Source organism: Camelus ferus, chromosome 10 (genome assembly GCF_009834535.1).
Source record: "Camelus ferus isolate YT-003-E chromosome 10, BCGSAC_Cfer_1.0, whole genome shotgun sequence".
Lineage (NCBI taxonomy): Eukaryota > Metazoa > Chordata > Mammalia > Artiodactyla > Camelidae > Camelus > Camelus ferus.
The window spans coordinates 18,794,470-18,818,233 of NC_045705.1; the positions used below are offsets into that span (position 1 = coordinate 18,794,470).

At 35.2% G+C, this 23,764-nt stretch overlaps 1 protein-coding gene across 1 annotated transcript in view; it reads right to left on the reverse strand.

Moving 5' to 3' along the window:
* DCDC1 (doublecortin domain containing 1) overlaps positions 1-23,764 on the reverse strand; it is a 381,196-nt gene that overhangs the window by 164,114 nt on the left and 193,318 nt on the right. Inside the window, exons 12-17 of the mRNA XM_032488403.1 lie at positions 19,707-19,808; positions 16,397-16,560; positions 13,204-13,329; positions 10,255-10,360; positions 3,227-3,361; positions 542-660 (exon numbers count right to left, since the gene is read on the reverse strand). Of these exons, the coding sequence (XP_032344294.1) occupies positions 542-660; positions 3,227-3,361; positions 10,255-10,360; positions 13,204-13,329; positions 16,397-16,560; positions 19,707-19,808 (752 nt within the window). The remainder of the gene's footprint in view (positions 1-541; positions 661-3,226; positions 3,362-10,254; positions 10,361-13,203; positions 13,330-16,396; positions 16,561-19,706; positions 19,809-23,764) is intronic.

A 23,764-nucleotide genomic window follows, 5' to 3' on the forward strand; every position in this document is an offset into this window, starting at 1 on the left:
AAAGCATCTAGGAAACAATATTTCCAGATGACTATAAATAATATTTTTCCTTATTGCTAATTTTTCCTTCTAAATGTATTTCTCATTTTTAATTTTATCTTTCCAAGTCAGAAACAAACAAAAAAAATGATACTTTTGGTGCCTTACAAGCCAGCAACTTTTTGTCTCCTTGATTTTTGTCTCACAGTTCCATCTTTCATATTCAGAAGATGGAGAAAAGGTTAGGAAAACACACAGAACATTAAAATTTTAGTTAACAACCAAAATGGATATAAAGAAATTAGCTCCAATAATTATACAGGAAAGCAGCAGCTTGTCTATAATGCAGATACATACTGAAGCCCAATTTTTCACTTTTAAAAATATCTAGGAAATGCCACCAAACTTATTTTAGATTAGAAAAATTAATATTGATATTTTGAACACAAACTTAAACACCTAATGAATATTCCATTTAAGCCAGGTGGCACCATGATCTGACTGCTCAGGAATCTTGAAACTAACATTTCTTGCTTTGAGATTAGTAGCTCATAGACATTACCTTTTCTTTAGGATTAGTTTATATCCTTCTAATGATGTTCCTTCAGTGGCCTTGACTCTGATTGGATGACCAACAGCAAGGCAGCCCTGAGTTATTGCTCGGCTCAGGATCATTCCAGTCTTCCAGTGAATGAGGTTGGGGGGTGGGGGGGGGAGAAAGGTCTAAATAAGTTAAAAGAACCAGAAAATTCAACAATGTGTCACAAATAGTGAGGTCATTATGCCTGGATAAACCTGGATATTAACAGTTGCTGAAAGTGAAACACTACCCACAACTTAGCAGCCAGCGAGCCCTGCTCACAATCAGTGATCTTCTGTCCGACAAGGGTGACATTTTACAGTTCAGCGCAAAATGAAACAGACCTTGATATCTTCATTTGTCCTTTTTTTCTGTGCATTTTCACAGCGCAGTGATTTGGGGTCTATCACGTGTCACTTGTTATAGTTATAACTACAGAGCTTACTTGAAATATGTATGCATAGGAAAAAAAAGTGCAGTGAACTGAAAAGACTGAAACAAATCCTTAACCTTTGTACCAATTTAAAGTTTTACTCTGGGTCTAAATACCATGGTTAAACATTTCAGGGTGGTTTGTGAAATGCTTTTGTTTTAAATGTTAGAATTATCTGGTAAGGAAATTGATTGAGAATATTGTTTGAATGGCCATTTAACAGTTTTCTTACTTAGTGAATCAACACAACACTTCAAATAAGTGACAACCACTAAGGAATTTATTTACACATATTGAGGACTTATGGGATATGAAATTCTTTGTCTTAATAGGTAGGAAATTTTAATTTGAAAAAAGGGAGAGAACTTTCAATCTTAAAAGATTTTCAAAATTGTTTTCCTTTCAACATGTAATTTTTATTTCCCATGTTTTTGTTTTATTTCCCATGGGAAAGAACTATACAATGACTTAGGAAAAGTATTTTTAAAAAATTTTGGGGCTCTAATAAGCACTGAATGGAATCCTCATTTGAATATGCTGCCTATACAGAAAGGGAACTGTTTAGGATGAGAAAAAAGAATCACTATTTATAAAGCATTTTCTATATAACAGATAGAATGCTTGAATTTCACACTTGCTTTCTCATTTAATCTCGACTTTGCAAGACAGGTACCACTAACTTCATTTTATATATAAGAAAACTGTGGTTCAGTGCAACTAAGTAACTTTCTCAAGGTCACACCAGGGATTCTAATTCTGATCATACTCTTTACAGCAAACATTTCAATTATTTCGAGGAAATCTTAGACAGGTACAGGTTTTTTTCGATATCATGGAATTCTAGAAACAGCATGGAATTACAGAATATGAGATCTGGGAAATACCTTTCCATATCATCAGGTCCAACTCTTTGCAGATTGAAGACTAAGGACTAGATATGGTATGTGAGTTACCTGAGGTCACACAGGTGTTCAGTGGCAGTGCTGAAACTAAAACATTTCCATTATGCTCACAGATTGGTCAGATACTGAGCAGTATTTTATATTACAGTGAAAAGCCTTAAGTTTTGAAGTCAGACAGACCAAGAATCTTTCCTCTACCACTTCCTACTCTCACTTTTTTCAGCTGTATAATGAAAACCTGCACAGCTTTTATAAGACTGAGCCAATGTGCATAAGATGCTTAACATATAGATGTTACTGGAATTTGACACAACATTCTAAAATGACTATAACTCAATTAAAAAAAATTTAAAAAAACATACAGTAGATGTTTAACAAAATGGCTGATATTATTATCAAGTCAGAAATAAAATACAACTTAAAAAGGGCTAATAGTTAAGAAAGACTCCAGGTTGGAAGCAGATTTAAGAAATATCTCATCTAACCTCATTCTGCCTTGGTCTATGAAATGAATAATATCTCTCAGTACCTCTGTGTCTATATTTTTGTTTTTAACTCTCAGAGAAGCAAACATAATAAAGACAATCCAAAAATTCATTTGAGAAAATAGTTTCAACCTCTCCTATCCCCTAAAATAAGTAGCAGCAAACTTGCCTGGGTGACTCTGCACCCAAGGAAGTACTAAGAAGTAAAAATAGACTACAGGGAAGGGGCAAATGGAGACACAAGAAGAGCAGATACAAGGTGTACCATCTCTTTCCAGACATAAATATTTGGTGACAGTTACAAAACATATTTCAATAGTAAGAGGGAAAGGGAGGGCAATTACATATTCTCATTTTATATCAGATACAATAGCATAAGAATAAAATAAGAAAATAATAGTGTCAATATGTAGGAATAAAATGTGTTAGGCATTGTTGACATCTCATACTCAGGGATTTCTTTGAAAACTGTCCTTAAGAAGACCATATGCATCACTATATGGCACTAATCCACCAGGCTCTGTGAACCTCAACAATGAAGACTAAGAAGTGGAAGCAAATGACATTCAGACAAATCTCATGAAAATGGTGAGTCTGTGGACTATACCTAAGCTCTATCATTGTTTAAATACACTGTGGACATCTAAAAGTGAGTTGAATGCTCACATGGTGATCTGTGGAACTCCTCTGCACTAGACAAACGAAGACCAGAGAATAGATGCACAATAGCCAACAGCATATGCTTTTACTTGCATGCTTGTGTGCATGAGGGAACCGGGAGCTGGAGCAGCACAGTGAGCCAGTGAGCCCAGGAAGTCACTCAGGGAGAGCAGACACTCTTGGGTACCTTTGTGATCAGCCACACACTGGCTGCAGGCCACAGGGTCGACGGCGCTATCTGACTCCCACTGCTCTCTTCACTACTTGAGAAACTCTGCTTTCTGATGGAAACAGAGGCATGAAGGACAATATTGGGGTCCACCTATACAATGAGAAGAAGTAAGTGTTTTTAGCTCATAGTCTGAAAGTCAACCTTCTTCAACATACTTACCCAAGATAAGTTAATCTAGAACATTGTTTCTGATTCAGAAGGTCTCTTTTGAAATAGTAGTGCTCAATCCCATTAAATTCAACTCAGTATTTGTTGAGCACCAGCTCTGATGCTCAAGGTCCTAGACCCTGTGGTGTGGGATATTATAAAACATTTTTCCTACTCTACAGAAACTTACAACTGTAGAGGCAATAACACACATGCGAACACACATACGCACAGTTTCATGTTAGGCTCCATGTGGATGATTAAATAGTGTTGTAGTACACAGAGAATGGTAGGCTCATTTCTGCAGGAGTAACAAACAGTGAAGCATCTTGAAAGAGGTAACATCTGGCCTTGAAGGATGGAGACAGTTTGACAGGAATAATGAAGAATAAAAAGGTATTCCAAGCAAAGGCAATCAAGTGTATCTTAGTATTTATTGGTAGGCTCAAAAGGTAAATTTGGCCAAACTTACAAGGTGTTAAATGTATGTCTGTGGAGTTAGCTGTTAGTAGGGCTTTCAAGCTTTCAAGCTGGAGGGACTGGATTGCAGAAGATTTTAGAAAGGTTGATCTGGCAAGTGTAAACATAATGGATTGCAGAATGGAGAGCTCAAAGGCAGGGAGAACAGTTGGGAGTCTATACAATCTCATAAGAATAAGGGGACATGAGCTGCCACTTCAGTGATGTTTGTGGGAATGGACGGGAGGGGATTTACTGGGAGACACTACATCTGTATACCTTTCTATAAAGGTATTGCACAGCTTCTAGTGTTTCTCACTTAGACTTGAGTGTCAAATTAACAGTCGTTCAAGTCATCTGTCAGAATTCTACTACTTCATATTTAATAAACTTTATCTCCTAACTTAATCACTTTCCCCGAATAATCATGGTACTTTTTAAAGTACTAATATTTATTTGTATAGGATTATAGGAATATGCCAATTTATGCTTTAATCTTAGTAAATGATGTTGCTTTGGTAACAATTTAAATTATTTTCTAACATTAAAAAGTCTATTCTAAATCTTTGCTAATACTAGATATTTGTTGAGTAACACATGATTTCTTTAAAAAAAAATTAAATAACTTAAAAGGTAATGTTTTACATGTGTGATCAGGCAATAAAAAATGGATACGACTAATATATTTGATAATTATTCTATGACGGAAGATAGTTACTTCTCAAGAGAAGAAAATATCATGTGGCTCCTATACATGAAAATAAAATTTTAAAAGTGCAGCAATCCCACCACATAAGCAGATTTGACTTACAGCTCTTTGACTGCGTACTCCCCAGTTAGCCAGTAGTGACTGGATTCTAAAGGGGAATCCCCCACAGTTTCTGAACAATGATAAACTATATTCTATTAATCCATCCGCCACAGGACTCGGCATTTAAAGTAGCACTCTTGGTCAACCTCCTAACTCCAAGTTGCCAACACATTCAAAACTCTCCTCTGCAACTGGGAAGAAGATTGTTTTGACTGGAATTAGTCAGACAGAAGACCCGTACTGCCAACTGCTTCTTTGTACAGCACCTGCTGCCAGTGCCTACGTTCTTGTTATCTCCACAACACGGTTTAATCTTTTAACAGTTGGCTTATTGGTGAAGAGTGAAGGGGTCCTTTGTGTCTGTCTTGGGTTGGCACCCAGTATTAACACCATGCTGTTCTTCGAGAGATATTTTGCTGGATAGTTCCCAAGTGATTCCACATAGACCAGACAGAGCCAGGCCCACTAACTCAGCTTCATTTCACGTTATTAAAAAAGAAAAAAATCCTGCCAAGTCTGACGCTCTAATACACTTAAAACTGACAATGGCCATTAAATTCTTTTCATGACTTCATCTTCTTTTTTTCTTTTTAATTTAATCTGATAGCTTAGCTTTAGATCAAATGTTTAGGAAGGTAGGGAAGACAAAAATTATGAAAATTGGAATTCTTAAAAGAAAAGTGCTCTGACAATGTGCAACATAATATGGTGTGTGTGTGTGTGTGTGTGTGTGTGTGTGTGTGTGCATGTGTGTGTGCACATGTGCATGCACGAGCATGTGTATGAAAGCATTTATGCTGAGACTTCTTTAAATATATACCATCCTATATGTTACTAGAAAACCTTTTTAAGTCCTGTTGAGAATCAAAAAAGAAATTCTCTTTCATTCTTTTGAATATCTATATACATAGCTCCCTTTAAATGACCATTATGATTTTGCTTGTCTGAATAAACTGTGCTGATGCCAGTGATTTAAAGAATTAGAAGATGCCAGTGATTAAAAAAATATATATGCATACACATACTGGGCCAGTTAAAATTTCTTGTTTAATTTTCTTTCCCCAAATCACTAATGAAAGTGGACTTCAATATTCTTGTGTAATTTCAAAATAATAAGGGAGACATTTATGTTCTTTTCCTGCAGGAAAAGACTGGAGAACAAACTATAAGACAATGAAATTTTTCTTGAAAGAAAAGGCTTATGGATCACAATCTTCATTCTAAACAAATTGTTTACTACATAGATATAAATTTTATACAATTGTTCCTTTTTATATTTATTTTAGACCAAGTTAAATGATTTGCTATAAAAATTGACATCACAGCTACAAGAAATATTCTGAAATCTTTTTCTTCATGTCCCTAATATTCACTCTCTTATTGTTTTCATTCTCTAAATCTATAGTTGATCAATCCACACATCTCTAAGAAAAAGACCTGGAAAAGTTGGAAAGCAGAAATATCAGTGAGTACATAATTATGCAACCAAACTAGAAGAATACCTAGGATCTAGGGATGCAGTCCTCAAATAGATTTCAACTGTTGTTCTAAAAATAAGGAAGGGACTTGAGTTTTTATTTAAAGCCCTATGTTCTATTCTAATGACAATCAGTCTAAAATGTAAATTAAAATCTTATTATTTTCTCCAGTATAAACTATCTGTAGAAAATGTTTCTCAATGACTCACTCTCCAAAGAAATAGGGCAGGGAAGAATTGTTTGCCTTTTCCCAGCCTTCTTTGTGACATACAGAATACATTCTGCTAGCAGCCATGACTGCCGAATTTACACGTTAACTTGTAACAAATGTGCCATAATTCTAAAATCATAACTTGGTGTTTTTCTTACTGTTTCTGTACTAAAATTTGTCACTAATGTCCAGTTGATGTCTGATCATACCAACAGGCTAGGATCAATATCAGTTTCCTTTTCATTTTGGCAGAATATATGACCTGCCAAACACTGGAGTATATTTTTCTGCTATATTTTCCCATAACCAGGCATTGGTCAAGCTATTCTTCTCATGAATTTTTTTCTTTTATATTAACTTCTGTGAAGTTTATATCTCATCCATTTCATGGAAACATATAATCTTATTGCCCTTAAATGAGAGCAATCTAAAAATGTTGCCAATTTAAGTAACAATAGAACTGTTGAAAGATGTATTTGCCAAATCGTCCATTTGTAGTAGATTCCAAATCCTTTCTTGCAATGGATAAAAGAGCAACAGGTTGTAATTGTCAGGGTTATATCTGTCTCCCACATTACTAATAGGGATTATATGCTCCAAATTTTTCTCTGTCAATATGAGGTTTAAAAGAACAGTCAGGGGTTGGGCACTGATATCTCTATCTCAAGCCAAGTTTAAAACCTATGCATCAAGAATATCGGCTTTTGCCTCCCTCCTCTCTATTCCTGTTGTAATCCTCTTAGTGTCTTCTTTACTGCAATGAGCATCCAGAGTCCACAATAAAATGCCCTATAGATATCCATCACCTCTGCCTGCCTCTCTTTTTTTTTAAGTGCTCCTTTTCAGGTTATTAAATTGCTATTTCCAATGCCCTGATCACCTCCGTGTATATAGTCAGAGACATTTTTCTGAAAGGATTTCAAAGGTTTCATAGCTGAGGGAAGGCCATTTTTCTCTGAAAGCTTCTCTCTACTATCTAGTTTATCAAATCTGTGCTTTCTTATACCACTATTTTGACTGGACTAAAATTTTATTCAAAATCAACTTCTTCTAAAAATACAATAGTGTACAAACTTTTAAGATGGATTTTTCTCACTTTCACTGAATCATTAGGATGAATTAATAGTGATAAAATAACTGTGGATTGTTAGTCTCTCATTTTTCAACATTAGAAAATACAGTTTTCCTTTGTCTTTTAAAATTAAGGCTAATTGAACTTATTTTAAAAAAATGCTTAAGGGAGTAGGGTATATCTCAGTGATAGAGTGCATACTTAACATGCATGAGGTCTTGGGTTCAATTCCCAGTACCTCCACAAAAAATAAATAAAAATAAAATAAAAATAAACGTAATTACCTCCCCTCAAAAGACAATGTAATTAAATAAATAAAATTAAAAAAAAAAAGAAAATATAGTTTTCTTTTAATGTTCTACTTTGGCCTAAAACAAAAGAGATAAGCCTCTTTCTGGTTCTCTTCCTCTGATAACTGTTCACTATCCATTTCTTTCAGGTTTGAACTGGTTTCTGTTGAATGAGTTAATTAACTAGTGAATTCAATTCCATTTAGCTGACTCTGAGTAGCTCCACACTGTAGCTGAGACAAGAATGATGAGAAGGCCCTTTGCCCTTTAGGAATTTATCTAGCAGGGAGAGGATAAGATAAGGACCTCCTGAGATATCTTCCTAACACAAGGATCAAACTGGATCTTGCCCCTGCTTGAGTATTTCCAGTAGCTCCTTGTTTTCTACAGAACAAAATCCAGAATTTCCAACACTGAATAAGATCCTTTATGACATGATCCCAACATTCTCAGTGGAATCTACCATTCTTCCCTTCGTACACCGATGTGACCTAAAATATGCCCAAACTTGGGAGTACTGATTGACTTTGAATCATGCAAAAAAAAGGTAAGAAGAACAGCACCAAGTTCAATGTTATTATAAATGATATAAATGATACAGAATAGATGCAATGGGGTTATCAAGGCCAAAAACATCACATCTGGTTTGGGGGTAGGGTTAGGGTAAAGGAAGATTTCACGAAACAGGCACAAATCAGATAAGGCTAGAATTATGGGCAGGATTTCAATGCATTCATTGAATGCCAACTATAAGTCAGATACCTTGCTATTATATAGCACAATAGTGACAGAGAAGCAGGGCGGTGGTGGTGACAAAGTAAGAGAGGTTGAGCTCCAGGCAAAGGGATCCGTATCAGCATAATAACAGGAATCATGGACTGCTCAGAACACAACAAATGAACAATTTAGCTTGGCAAACACACAGAACATATTACAGAATAGTGAGCCTCTAGCTAAATTTTAAAAGCCATTCATCAAAATAGTATTGTTCACTTGCCCTGCCATAAAGACTTTGTTCTAGCACTCAGGAATACAAAGATGAGCAAGACATAAAGTCTGTGTCCAAAGAATTATCAATTTAGTGGAGAAGAAAGACACAAAAGCAAATGCCTATACCAAAACACAAACTCTAAGAACAATTTTCAAAGAATGAAAAGGAGTTCTGAGAACACAAAATAAATCTGGAGGATTTGTGAAGGTTTCATGGAAGAAGAGGAAGTTGAATAAAGTCTTAAAAAGCAAGGAATGGTAAAGGTGTGGCCTAGGCAAAGAACAACACATGCCATGGCACGAGTAGAGCAAAGTGTAAAGCATGTATGGGACCCAATGTACTAGCTCTGATTGTGGTGTAGGGTACAAAGAAGATCAAGAAGAGAGGACTGGAAAGGCAAGTTGAGAGTGGGGGAAGACTGGAGACGAATCACGGAGATCATGAAGGCCAAATGAGGACACAGAACTTCAATAGGCAACAACCAGGCATATACATTTTTTAAGCAGGAAAATAATGCTATAGCATAAAACTAAAAAGGAATGCCAACAGGATCAGAACTATGGCAAATAACTCTTAATGTCAGATGAATATGAAATATAAAAGGCATTAATTCTTAGTGCATCATTCAACATATAGTTATTTTCTAAATTTGCTCAAAAACAGACAGGATTAGAAATAATTAATTTATTTTATTTTCATAATTATATTATCTAGAGTCATATGCACTTTGAAACAGCTAATATTTTCAGTATAAATTTTGACATAATAGACTGTATGGGCAGCATGGAGAAATTTAAAAAGAGCAGCTTGGGACCATGTGTCTTTTGCACTGTCTCTTAGAAATGAAGGGCCCAGACCAGTTAACGAGAAGCCTTACTTTCTTTGAGCATCTCTATCTCTGTGAGTGACTTTTGGTTTTGATTTCATAAATTCAAAAACTAAAGTTTAGGCAGCTGAAATGAACAATAACCCTACACAACTTCCCAGCCGAGAAAAACAAGCGTTGTTCCTTCTTTGGAGACAGGTTTAAAATGCCTTTCATAGCTCAGTGGGAAAAGAAAATTCTATACTGGCAGGATAAATTTCTAAATGTAATTTAATAAATAGACATTCTGGATTGGGCCGTCATGAGTTGAGTTTTCTGAAGAACTCATGTTACTTAGAGACATTCACCCATAAAGCAAATAGATCAGACCCCAAAGTACAAAGAGATAACAGCCATCAGAAAGACTTTCTTAAGCAAATGCAACTTATTAATACAGTTGGTATAAAGAAAATATGCTAAACAGCAGCACTTAAATAACATAATTCAAGAAGAATTTTTTCAAGTAGAAATGCTATATATTGGTTCAGTTTTAAAGTGCTTAATTTATTAACGGGAAGTGAAGTTTAATACTTACCCCCAACATTGGTAAAATAATTTATGGTTTTCAGAAACTTTCACAAATATCCACTCAATCACCATGTTTTGACTGAGTTTCCAACACATTAAATACCCTTATTAAGAACAACAAGTATTCTGACCTTGTTCTGGAGGAAATGGTTCTCCAAGTCCACCTTTTCAAATTGATCAGGTATCTGTTGACTGGTGCCATTGAAATTAACTGGAAATCCCTCACAAACTTCCCAACTAAGAAAAGTAAAATAATTATTCTTGTTAGAATAAAATATGTTTGATTATAATATGCTTTAATTTATTAGTATAGTAATTTATGCATCTCATATACTCCTATTAAGAAAAAAAATGTATATAGTCCATAATATTTTTAAACAGAAATTTGTAAAGTACCTTGGTATCTATTATTGGGAAAGGGAGGCTTTAAAATTTTACCTCGCAATTATTTACGATGTTGGGGATTCCATGCCTAATTAATTATTAATAGAACAAAGAAACAAAAATAATTTTTAATCTTATAGAATTACTCATAGTGGAGACCATTTTCATTGTTAAATTTATATTGTAAATACATTGGTCTATGAATAATAAAGAATCCTTTTATATTTATAATGGTTGTGTTAAACACATCAGTTTGATATTTTTAATTGAGCCTTTTAAGAAGCAGTACAGTCTAGTGGGTACATGGACAAACCACAAAGTGGAGGGGCTGGTTTCATTCTTAGCTCAGCCAAGTCATTCATTTTAAAAGTGAGCCAATTCTTACCCTAAAGAAAATCACCTGGCTCAGCACTGATACGTTAAAACATACCATATAGCATGCTATTCAATGGAAACCAATTCTGAGACTGGTGATAATATTTTTTTCAATAGTCTGAGAAATATAAATAAGAGTATGACCACTAAGATTCCAAATTATCTACTTTAGCGTATAGAAAGAAAATTCAAAAGAATCCAAAAATTAAGTAAATTATCTTCAGATTATTTTGTGTTCAATAAGGGCAGTTTCACATTATCATACTTAGGGACCTAGATCTAATTTAAATTCATGCATTAAAACATATTACCTGCACCTGGGGAAGTAAAATTAAGACGAAATACATGAATTAAAAATTAAACTCCAAGGGAGGAGGGTATAGCTCAAGTGGAAGACTGCATGCCTAGCACGCACAAGGTCCTGGGTTCAATCCCGAGTACTGCCTCTAAAAATAAATAAAAAAAATTATCTACCCCCACCAAAAAACCCTAAAAAATAGTCATCTAGAAAATGTAAAGAAAAAATAAATATTTAAAAAAATTAAACTCCTAGCTAAAACTGAAGAAAAAGGGTCTAGGCAAGCTTAACAGCTTTGAGAAAGATTATTGCACATGAAATAAATCTTCTCATAAATGAAAATGCTTATTAAAAAGAGTGCTGAGTTATTTTCTGCCTATAAAGAGAAAGAGAATAAGACAAAACATTTTAATTTTGTATAATCTTGTTCAAAAGTGCAGGCAGTCACTGGGAGATAGATAGAGTGGTTGTTCAAACAGTTACCAAAGAAGACCAAGGAGTTTGTCTTTCTAAACATATTTAGCAATAGGTTGACACAAGCTAGACTGAGTGATCTCATCAGACCGCTTTTGTTTCTCAGGACCTGCCCTATACTTCAGCCTTTTCACCCATATATTAATGAAAGCTGTAATTTGTTAAATTACAAAATATTAAAGCTGGATGGGACCTTATAGATACATCACCTAATCCAATCAGTATTGGGCTGCAATGTCCAATATGGTAGCCATGAGACACATATTTCAATTTAAACTAATTCAATTTAAGCAAAATTAAAATTCAGTTCCTCAGTCAAATTAGGCACATTTTAAGTACTCAATGGTCAAAAAGTTGGCTTCCATCATCACAGAAAGTTTTATTGGCAGTGCTGGATATGGGTAAAGCCCTCAATTCTTAAGAAAGACAATCTGGGTTATAATCCTAGCTCTGCATGTACAAGTTGTGTGACTGGGCAAATTACTTTGCCCCTCTGTGCCTCAGCTTATGTCTCCAAAAAATGGAATAACAATAGGTTAATAACCAATGACGGGATTAAAATAATTGTTTTGAGGATTAAATGGATTCTTACCCAATTCATTTAGAACTGTGCCTGGCCTATGGTCAATACTCGGTAACTGCTGGGTTTCATTGTTTATACATAAGAAACTGATAGCCATCTGCTCATGGACAATCATGAGCAGATATGGGGTTAGATGCCCTAGATCATCTAATTCCTGCTTTTCTTCTCACTATCCCACCAAGCCTCCAGCATATTGCTTTTGTTTTCAATTTATCATCATCAAATGAGATGCTTAAATATGAATACTCAAGATAAAACATATTATTTAATATTTTTGTAATTCCATTCAAAATTATTAATTTAGATACATCCACTAAAAACGTTTTTATATTTCAAATAAAACTGCTACCTTTGTAAAGCAGAAACTATAATCTGCTCATTGCCCCATATGTTTCTTTAAAACTCAAGGAAAGTTAAAGATAAGTCTTTTACAAATATTAATGATAGTACTTATACTATGATATATGATATATGATAGAAATAAACTTATTTACAAAATAGAAACAGACTCATACATGTAGAAAACAAGTTTATGGTTACCAAAGGGAAAAGTGGGGGTGAGGGGAGGGATAAATTAGGGGCTTGGGATTAGCATATACAAACTACTATATATAAAATAGATAAAAAACAGGTCCTACTGTATAGCACAGGGGACTATATTGAATATCTTGTAATAAACTATAATGGAAAAGTATATGAAAAAGAATATATGTGTGTGTGTGTAAATGTATAACTGAATCACTTTGCTGTACACCAGAAACTAACACAACGTTGTACATTATACTTTAATAAAAAAAAAAGATGCTTTTTAAGTATTAGCTCATTATATCATGAAATAAGTCAATAAAATAAATAATTGCCTATTTAAGATAATTTAAAGAATGTCTTTTAGTGGTTAAATCTCTCACTCTGGGAAAACCGAATTAGGTGATTTGGATTACTTTAACCAAGCACATGTTAATTTACTTGTCACATCCAGGTAGGAGAACAGCATTAGGATCCAAGAAGGTTTTATATGCAACTGTAATGCCACCTCTGGCAAATGTGGTCACCTGGTCAAAGGTCAAACCCAAAACAGGGATTCCTGGAGACCTGAAAAATGGAAAAAACATCAATTAATCTGCAAAATGATACAAACACTGAAATTTGAGCACAAATAAACAATAAAACATATATCATCAGTATCTAATAAAATCCAGAAATAAGTGAATTTTCCAATATACAGCACTATTGTTGGTATCCTATACTGACATCTGACATGCACATTTCAGTTTATTTGGCTGATTTATAAAATGCCAAGGACAGATGAAACACGTGTAATTTTTAAAAATAATTTCAATAATAAAAGCAAAGTATTTAGTTGAGAAAACAACCAATTGTTGTCCCAACAATGTTCATTTTTCATGTGTAACTACAATGCAATACACCCATAATAATCTTTGGAGCTTATAATTGAATGAATCCTTCATATTTGGCTATAAACAACTATTTTTTGAGCTTACTAAATGCTATACTGATTTGATTTTTCATACTACAAACTGTTGGGCACATTGTTTTAGGTTAAATTATTTAAGAATTAAGATCAAATGTAAAACAGATCTTAAATAAAAAGAATGGCCACTATGTCAATTATGAGCCATTTTTTTTTTTTCTGGAACTGGTGACAAACACTTGCTACTTACCTTGAAAATTATAGGACTCAATCACATCACCTGTGTCGTATTGCCAAAAATATTTAAACTGAATCTAATCATGAGAAAATGCTCAGACAAATCCAGAATGTGAAACATTCTACAAGAAAAGTGCCTGAACTTTTCAAAAAGAAAATGAATGACATAAAAAAAAAAAAAAGATGGGGGAATATTATAGATTAAAGGGAATTAAAAAAAATAAGAAACTGCAAAAGATAAAGCTTATTTGAATACTGTATTACAAAAAGTTCTAAAGCAGACTTCGGGTAGTTTGAATATAGATTATATCTTAGATGATATTATACTATTGTTAGCTGGGTTAGATATCACAATGTGGTGATAGAGAAGAACATTCTATTCTTCAGTTATGTGACCTGAAGAATTTAGGAGTAAAACTTTAGTGACTGTCAGGAATTAATTTCAAAAGGTTCAAAGGAGAGAGAAAGGAGATATAAGAGAGGAGAAACAAAAATGGCAAGCGCCTTAAACTGGTAAACCTAAGTGGAGGATATGTACATTTTCATTGTATCATTTTCTGTAGATGAACTGGATATTTTTCAAAATAAAAATTAGGATAAAAATAATTAAAGGACTCAGAAGCAGGTATTGGCAAAACTGTCTTTTGCAAATGAGTAACCTGATCCCCCATATCAACATAAATTAGACATGTTAGAATTACTCCCTAAAAATGAATATAACTTAGTACATATTGCTCATTTTCTCAGTATACTTTAAACTAGGTGGAAATAACTTTTTAGACATAAATTTAGAAGTTTCAATAGTAGCAAAATGGTATAATGGTTCCCTAGTGCTACACATTGTATTCAAAACCAGAAAAAAAAATATATTACCCTATTAAAATAGCAATGATATACAAATACATACACTTATGAATTCTTCCTGCTACAATCCTCAGTTGATTTTAGCATATTTCAGATACTTAGCATTTTACTAGTTATTCTACAAATATGATACAATTAACAAAGAACAAGCATTTGATCACATTAAAATACTGTATTATAACAAACATCATTAAAAAAAACATCAAAATTAGTCATTGCTTTCACTTTAACAACGATATTTAAGAAGAAATTACTGGACACATTTTATTAAAGCTTTTCTTTGTAACTGGAAGAGACTGCCAAATAATACAAGAGTTCTTGCCACTTTAGAAGCATTGCTGTTTTTATCACTGTAAAAACAATTTTCATCATCTAATTAAATTATATTTTAAAATCTGTGCCTATGGGAAAAAAATACCATTCCTTACAGATATTTTTTAGTTCTATAAATTATACAGCGTAAGATATATTAAGCATTTTAATTTTACTCTTCTTGGGGCAGATGAAATAGATTTTGTAATATGCTACCCACAACTAATCCTACAAACTTCTCCCAAAACCTTCATGGATTTCTGAATAGATTTATTTCAAGTTTTGAAATTTTGACTATTAGAACATATAGTAAATCCAATCAGATTCTAGTTCTACCTATGCCATTTTTATTATAATTAATGTATGATCAATTATATTCTACAAGCAAAATTATTTCCCCCATTTCCCTTATTCTGTTCTACAGATAAACAAAGAGCTAAAAAAAACTAAACAAAACAAAGATTAAAAGTAGGCAGAAAAGTGTGTTTAAGTTTCCTGACAAGCAGTTTCAGAGTTCATATGGATGTGTCCTGTCAAAATATGCATAAATTTCCAAGATATTCCATACAACAGCCCAGCTCATCAGTGCCTGTAGACAGAAACATTTTTCTTTTCTCAGAAATGCAGATAATTTTATGCAGGAATTTACCAATCTACAAAAATTTACACGATGCTCAGCAATAACCAGTAATTATTGTGGGATAATGTAAGGCGCTTTTGAGAAATATAACTTTGATAGGATAGGGCTTACGAGCTTTACCAATTTATCTTTAGCAGTCCTGTCATTGGTGCTTAAAAGGTTAAGACTTTATTTGTGAAAACATAGAGAGATAGTGGGGAATCATGTTGTCTACAGCTTCATAAATCTTGCTTAAGATCCTTTTCAATTACCATCCATTTCTCCTTTAAAAAGGGACAAAAAAATAGAGGAGTGGAAGCAGGTCAGGGCAGTGTGCGACAATGACAGTGTGATGGGCTTGGGCCCCCCGTGGCGTTTCCATCTGCTGTCATTAAGGTGACTACTCAGACATGAACAAATCCCACTTGCTGTGCTGACAGGCAGACTTCAAGAACTATGACAAGGCATTAAGACAGAAAGTCAGAGGGAGAGAGGAAGAGAGAGAGGGAGAGAGAGATGTCATATCCCACAGACAATACTGCCTCACAAAAAAACACCCCTGAAATTTTATTGGAATTCAAAATAATTTATTTTTTTCTGCATAAAGGGTGCTACTTGGCTTCTCAACTCTCCTTTTAAATTAGCTTGCCCTGGAAAAACTGAGGACAGACAGAGAATAAACACCTTGCTCCTACCTGTATGCTTTACCATAAGAGACCCAGATTTTTTGCTCATTCTTCAGCAAAAGTGGGTTCTTAATTTCTTGACCATGCTCATCAAAAAGCCGGGCTGAAGAAAAATTGAGGCCTGAAGCGTTGATGGAAGAACCTTGAAGCCTTTGATGAATCTTGAGAAGTAACTGGTGGTGGGGGAAGAAAATGGAGAAGGAAAAGAAACAACGTAAAGTGTGAACACCTGTAATAAACTGTCTACTCTGTAACAAATGAAGTCCAAACAAATGATAATTAAATTCATATAGAATGTTAAAAGAAGTGTGAAATGATGGCAATGTTTAGCTCAGTGTAAAGTAACAAAATGAGCATGGGCTTTTAACCAGCAGGGGGTGCCACAGGCTTGTGATTGAGCTCTGACCCTTTGGCACAGGGACCGAAAGCAGATGTGACAGTCTCACAGAAAGAGCATTTAGCTTCTATACACGGGAACGTCTTCTTTGATAAGGGTTATGCTTTTCTTGTCTGAACTACATATTCTGTTAGGGTCCTTCCAGAGCATGTTCAAGTTTTACAAACAGCCATCTCCCGTCCCCGACTAACCTCAGGTAACCGATGGTGGAACAACCCACTGCTGACAGGATTGCAAAAATAAACATGCTTCTCTGGCCTGAGTTGTCTCACTCGGAAAAACTCTTCCTGGATGTATTAATTAAGAGCCCTGCAGAAGCTTGTGAGCAGCTTCAATAATGGATGTTTTCAAGTTGTAAATAAGGTGTGATTGAAGTGTAAAGTACGAAATCCTTTCATTTAATATTTTAAATAATAGCATTGTCAGCGTTTGCTTCCATCTTTAGGGTCTCTAACTTACCAACATATTTCTAACTGAAGGCATATTTCAAATGAAAGTAAATCCAACTGAACTGCACTGTATATGGAATTTTAAAAGGCATTTTTCATTATTATCCATCACCTTTGTTTGAGCGTTTAGGAATCTGCTCTTTCCCGCTCTGTGTCCCACACTATCCATCACTCTGTTCTCCCCCTAGCCTTCTGTCACAGGCTTCCTTTTCTTCTCTCCCTTGTCAGTTCCTGTGTCTCTCAATTTCGTGTTACTCTGTAATCTCGGCAGGGATGCGGATATAGTCATGGCCTTTTCTTGCCTAGCTGCGTTCAGGGAGCCTTTTCTGCTCCTTCTATTAATTCTCACTGAAGGTATATAGAGAAGTGCTAAACGCTGAGGCCCAGAGGAAAGAAGAGAAAGATGCAATCCTGTCATATATCTCCAGTTTCCTCACATATTGGCTATAAACTCTTTATAGGGTAAAATATTTTCTTTGACCAGCAACTATATCTATAGGAAGCCTAAAAATTATGCTTTTGCCCTAATTAGGGATAAATAATATCTCTGGCATCATCTGCTCTACATTGTTTTCATCAGCTCTACACTGACCAGAGACTTTTAACCTTGAGCATCAGAAGGGCTGAATATGATGGCACATCTTTCCTTTCACTAAAGTTAATACTTTTTTATCCAGCATAGCCAGATCCCTTGAATTAAAAATAATGATTACTATTCTCCTTAGGAGTATCACAGGCAAAGGTGTTAGAATAGTAGAAATCAGTATTTTGTTTTTTCACTGGAACCGCAGACATATTTTGAAATCCATGGATTATATTTACAAAGCCCTATGTTTATTTCTGTGTGGTCTCAGCCCTTAGGCTGATTTTTTTGTAGCTTTGCTATTATTTCAGAAAACATGTAATGTTGATCATTTTTTAAATCACAGTGATTTTAATTTACAAGCATCACGATTTTTGTAAAGGAGGAAGATATAGAAGATTTAAGGCCTGATTCAGGAAAGAAATATGTACACAAAGAACAAGAGTGTGTGGTAGATGTGAACACCTGACCACTTAACCAAATCCACTTTCACAGGAGCTGCATTGCAATCTCTATTTTCTCAACTTGGTGACAGACTGCATTTTAGGTGCTCAAAGATAAGCATTCGACAGCCTACAGGAGGTAAGGCCTCAGTGCCTTTCATCTCTAGGTCATCGGTTAGGGCTGGGCTATAGTGACCAAAAATAGTGATAATCTTCACCCGTTTATTTTTAAAGCTATCATCACCAGGCTTTTATAGGATAAGAATTTGTTCAGGGACCTGAGAAGAGTGTGAAACATCTTAGGCTAGTGATTGAGACAAGTGTGCACCAAGAGAACAGTCGTCCTTGGGTGTCACAAGGACCCTCCCAAACAAAGAGCTTCATAATGCCCCTAGTTAAAGTTTCCCCCAAGATTTTCCTGCATATAGAAGCAAATCACAGATCAATTTCAGTGTGCATAAGCCAATAAAAACTTTCTACAGAATAATACCTTTCTGTGTAAGATTGCATAAATGCCATCTTCAATTTTAGTATGAACCAAAAAGGAAAATATTCTAATGTGAAAAAGAGGGATGACAGGTAAAGAATTGTAAGAATGCTTTTGTACCATGATAGTCAGGGACGTGACGATAAAAAAGCAACCAGCCAAGGCTCTTTATCCTTCTGTCTCTAATCAATCAATGTAGCACTCTTGCTACAAGGTACCAACCCTTCTGGGCCCAGCTAACGATCAGATGATCAGCTTTTGTGATTGACTGTAAAGTCCAGGTAATGGATACCACCAGGGAGAGGTAAGTCTGAGGGTGCTGAACTGAAGAGGGGAAAAAAGGAGCAAGTTTCTAAACAAAGGTCAAGCAACAGAGCCCAAAACACTAGTGTGCGCTCGGGCGAATGACTCCAATTTGTAAACAACAGGATATTCCGTGTCCTTTCATGCAAGACAGAGACCCAAAATAAAGACCGTGAGCACGTTGGTTCTGCCTGAGAAATATCCCAATTGTCTGGGAAACAGGCAAAGGTAAAAATGTCTCAGATAAACCATCTGGACTTGCTCACAGTGAGCACAGGGGAAGACCAGAGCTGTGTGTTTGTTGCTCAGGATCTAGGGCTTCGAAATACCCTTGACTAGAACACACCTTCCACTGAATATCATCTCACTCCTTTTCAATGTGTAAACGAGACGGTAATTCCCAAGTCCAGTGTAGACAGATTTCCAAATACAAGCACAATGAAAGTTAAGACACTGTTAAATAAGAGGCCAGGAGTTCATATTATACTAAAGCTGAGAGTCTAAGGAATCCAGAAGTCAAGCTTAAAACTACCAGTCTTCACAGATCGGCAAATGACTGATCTTTTTCTAAACAACTTTAAAGATGTAATTGTCTAAATTAACTTCAAGCAACTTGGAAGATGCTTATAGTCATAAATGAACAGTCAGTAGACTCACTCTTTCCATCATATAGTCAGTTTGAGTTGGGCTATTAGGCCACAGATCTGTTTTGCTGACATAAACAGAGATCTCTCCAGTGTCTTTACCATTTTCAAATACCTGAAAAATAAGCACATTCAAAATTAAAAATAAATACATGCACACACATAGATACATATATTTATAAATACATATATAAACACAAGCAGTCCTGGCTTTACACAGTACAGTGTTGACTGAGAGTCACGCACATGGGAACTGTGTAGAGCAAGGATACCCTGTACGAGCACATGCAAGTAATTGGCAATGACAGTCAACAAGACTAGAACAGTATAAAGAAAGTCCATTGTTTCTCTTTTTTGGGTTCAGTGTCCTTAATCTGACTGGCTTTCCCTACAATCTTAAAATGGAAGGAAATGCAAACATTAAAGGAGGATCACTGACTACACTGAATGCTTACATGGGGCAAGCATCAGAGAAAGGTCAGCTAGCAGCTAGCGACCAACTAACTAGCTCATTTCATTCTTTCTGAAGAACATAAAGCCACAAATTACACGAGGAATGTTTAATTTATATTTAAAATATATCAGTGTTCAGCTCATCTTTTGACTTACTAAAAGGAAATTCAACTTGACAAATTTATTGCATAACAGCACAATGAAAGCCACCCACTTTAAGTGCATATAAGCAACAAGTTGTTGAGAACAGAGATAAAATTTATAACATTGCATTATGCAACATTCAGCTGGAAAAATAAAAGGCTAGCAAACATTCCAGCCAAAAGTATCCAAATAAACCAGTCCCAAAGGAGGGCTCCATTAGAGTGAACACTATCCTCTGACCATGCTGAGGACCCACAGGGGCGTGTTGTTCACCAGACAAGAAAGGAAGTAGGCAAAGAGAGATGAATAATTCAAGTTCTTGCTTTTTATTTTATTTTTTCTCAAAAGTTCTTTTCTTCCCTTTCTGATAGACCTATCACATTAGAGTAGCCATTTTATTTATTTCTAGTACTACTTCCATAGAAAATAATTTGGGAGAATATCCTACCAGAAAAAAAAAAAAAAGAAAACCATCTGTTTTATTTTTGAGATACATCGAGAGTTACTTAATTAGTCCTAACCTAGTTTGAGGAATAATGTGCTTCAACACCACTTCCTCAGGCTTTAGGTTAAATAAAGAGAGAAAAAATAGATTTAAAAAAGAGTGCTAATGTTCAAGAATTGTGGGGTTTTCTCCACTCGGTGCTTTTCATCATGCTGATAGTCCAGGGAAGATGGTACAGCTGTCAGCCATAGTGCATTGGTACTCCACACTCTACAGTATCTTTTGCGAAAGGGGATGCTTTAAACCTCCTTTCTGAGGAAAAAAAATGTAATTCTGAGCAAAAAATCTTTTTATTTTGGCAAGGAACTTTGTAAACCCAACTGTTGCTTGCAAACCTATGAGCAATAATAATCATACTGTCCCAATAATCTCTTTAGGGCCCAAATCTGGAACAAAACTCTTAAACAACAGAACCACTTAGCAATGATGCTCACAATTCAAGGTGGCATGCATTCTGCAAGGTTAGTGTTGACAAAAGCTCATTTTGGAGAACTTATTGATGTTCCTCTGTCAAGACTTGCTAGATGTGCAATCAGAGTACAGCAAATTATATTCTAGAAGATAGCTGTGTGAGTGCTAACTGTCAAACTGAGAAAGCAAATAGGGCCTGGACAACACCTAAGACCTTCATTAGCTCATTGCTTTCTTCACTATTGCTAATAAGTCTTCCCTTCTGAGTCCAGAAAAGAGAGTCGTCAAAAAAAAAAAAAAAGCTCTAGCATACAAAAGTCCTATAAATTATTTAAAAAAAAAACAATAAAAAGTGCTTTAGTGTTTAAGTAAAAGTTTAGGTGTTTAAGTGAAAAATGTTGCCCTCCACTAGTCATTCATATAGTTTTTTTCTATATTTCTACAAAAGTAAAACTTTCCCAAGCTGAAAATCTATGAGAGTCTGTTTTTCTTAAGACCAACTCTTGTTTTTAAGGTCTATATTACTATGCTCATTTTTTTAAAAATCCAAGTATTCTATTTTTTTCTTCCATTGCATGAGAGGTATATTTATTTCCTATCATCCAATGTCTCTAAACAAAGATAGCTCTCTAAACAGAGTTTATATAGGAAAATAAAAAATAGTCTACCTTTATTTTCCTGCTGCCTGATCCTTGGCTTAAGAAAAACCAACTGCTGTCTTAGCTTCCCAGTGGCTCTCTGCATGGCCTTCCCTCCATATAGTCCTAAAACTAAATTCTCACCCTTGAAGTAGGGTAATGCAAAAAGCCAGCTGAGGCTAGTCTTGAGTCCCACGGAATAAGGCAACAGAATCTTAAAAAAGAAATCCAGATCTTCTCGAAAAACATCGTAATCACTACTGAAAAAAATACATAGAAATAGGAACTTAACTTCTATGCCCTTAGTTACACAAAGTACAAAGAGGTTCAAGGAGGAGTTTTCCATGAACTTTTTTTTTTCTTTTAACTTTCCTTCAAGTCAATGTTGACTTTTCTTAAGCAGGATTATATTCAGTTAGCAGCAATGTTTCATTGTAATATTGTTAATCAACTCATTCATTCAACAAATATTTATTGAGCAATACCATGTGCCAACCATTGTTCAAGTGCTTAAGATACACCAGTGAACTAAGATTCCTGACAGACCAAGTAAGTCAGTCATCAGCATGGTCAGCTGGGCCTAAAGGTTATACAATTTGGTGGGCTTTCTTTAACAAAAAGAATGCAAAATTACAAATGTGAAACTAGATACAAAATATTCATTTAAAATGAGAAAAGAAATCACAACAATTTAGACATATTAAAAGTTCACACATAGCAAAAACATAAAATCCCAGAAAAAGTCCCAAAATATTTTCATTCATTAATTCATTCATTAATCCAATGCACATTTTTTGGCAGAACTGTCTTTGATCACCTCTTCCTATGGTAATTCTATAACATCTTCTATATGGAGAATAGAAAGATAATTCTGTCTTTCCTTTTGCATAGTTAATCAAAAATTTTTCTATTATTGACTTGAAAAATTTCTCTCCACTTCACAACTTGGCTGATCATTTCGTAAAAATTTTTCGGATTCGTGTCAAACTTGGGAAAAGCTTGATCATTTTTCTTTAGAATATGAGCTGTAAAATGTGGAAGAATTTTCTACAGATTAGCTGGCTTTATTAATTTCACGCCATATTTTTCCTCTACCACCCATATACCTTTGGTGATTCCAAGCACTCTAGTCCACAGTGAAAAGGCAATACACTCCACGGCCAGCAGGTAGTAGCCGTCTTCCTAGAAGTTCTTCCCATACCATGGTGGCTTAGTCCTAACTGAACTAAGAGAAATGACTGCAAACCATTAATTACATTCCAGTATGCCCAAATTAAATGTATCCCCAATTCAATTTCTCCTTAGCCAGACCTCAAAAATGCCTGAAGCCACTTCAGCATCACCTGGAACACTTGGCAGAGAGGAAGTTGGAGTGAAAACAGACAATGGTCTCAATCAATTATACTTAAAATAGATGACGTTTGCAAATTTTACAGAAACATGTGCTGTGTGAACACATTGCTAGGGCCTCCCCAGGGTTTTGGAAGGGATCTAAGCAGGAAAGGGGCCCTGAAGCTTAGGTTTCATTGGCTTCCTGTTAAATGCACCTCAGAAGGGGTTAGAGGGTGGTAATTGCTTTGTAAAGGAGAAAAAATACAGCAGGGAAGGGACAGAGGGCCTGGGATCAAGGAGTGGGATCGGTGGTGGTTGTCTTATGAAGCAGGTGATCAGAAAGGCTTTCAAGGGAGGAAACATTTGAATAAAGACTTGGAGGTGAGAGAGCTAGCCAAGCATGTAGCTGGGAGGGGAGCACTGGAGGCAGAGGGAATGGCTACAGCAAAGAAACTAAAGGCAGGAATGTGCTCAGTGTGTTCTAGGAACCAAAAGGAGGCTGGTGTGATGGAAGCAGAGTAATTGAGAGGGGGAGTAAGTAACATGAACTGAGTTGGTTAAGGGGTGGGCAGCGACATGGGGAATCCT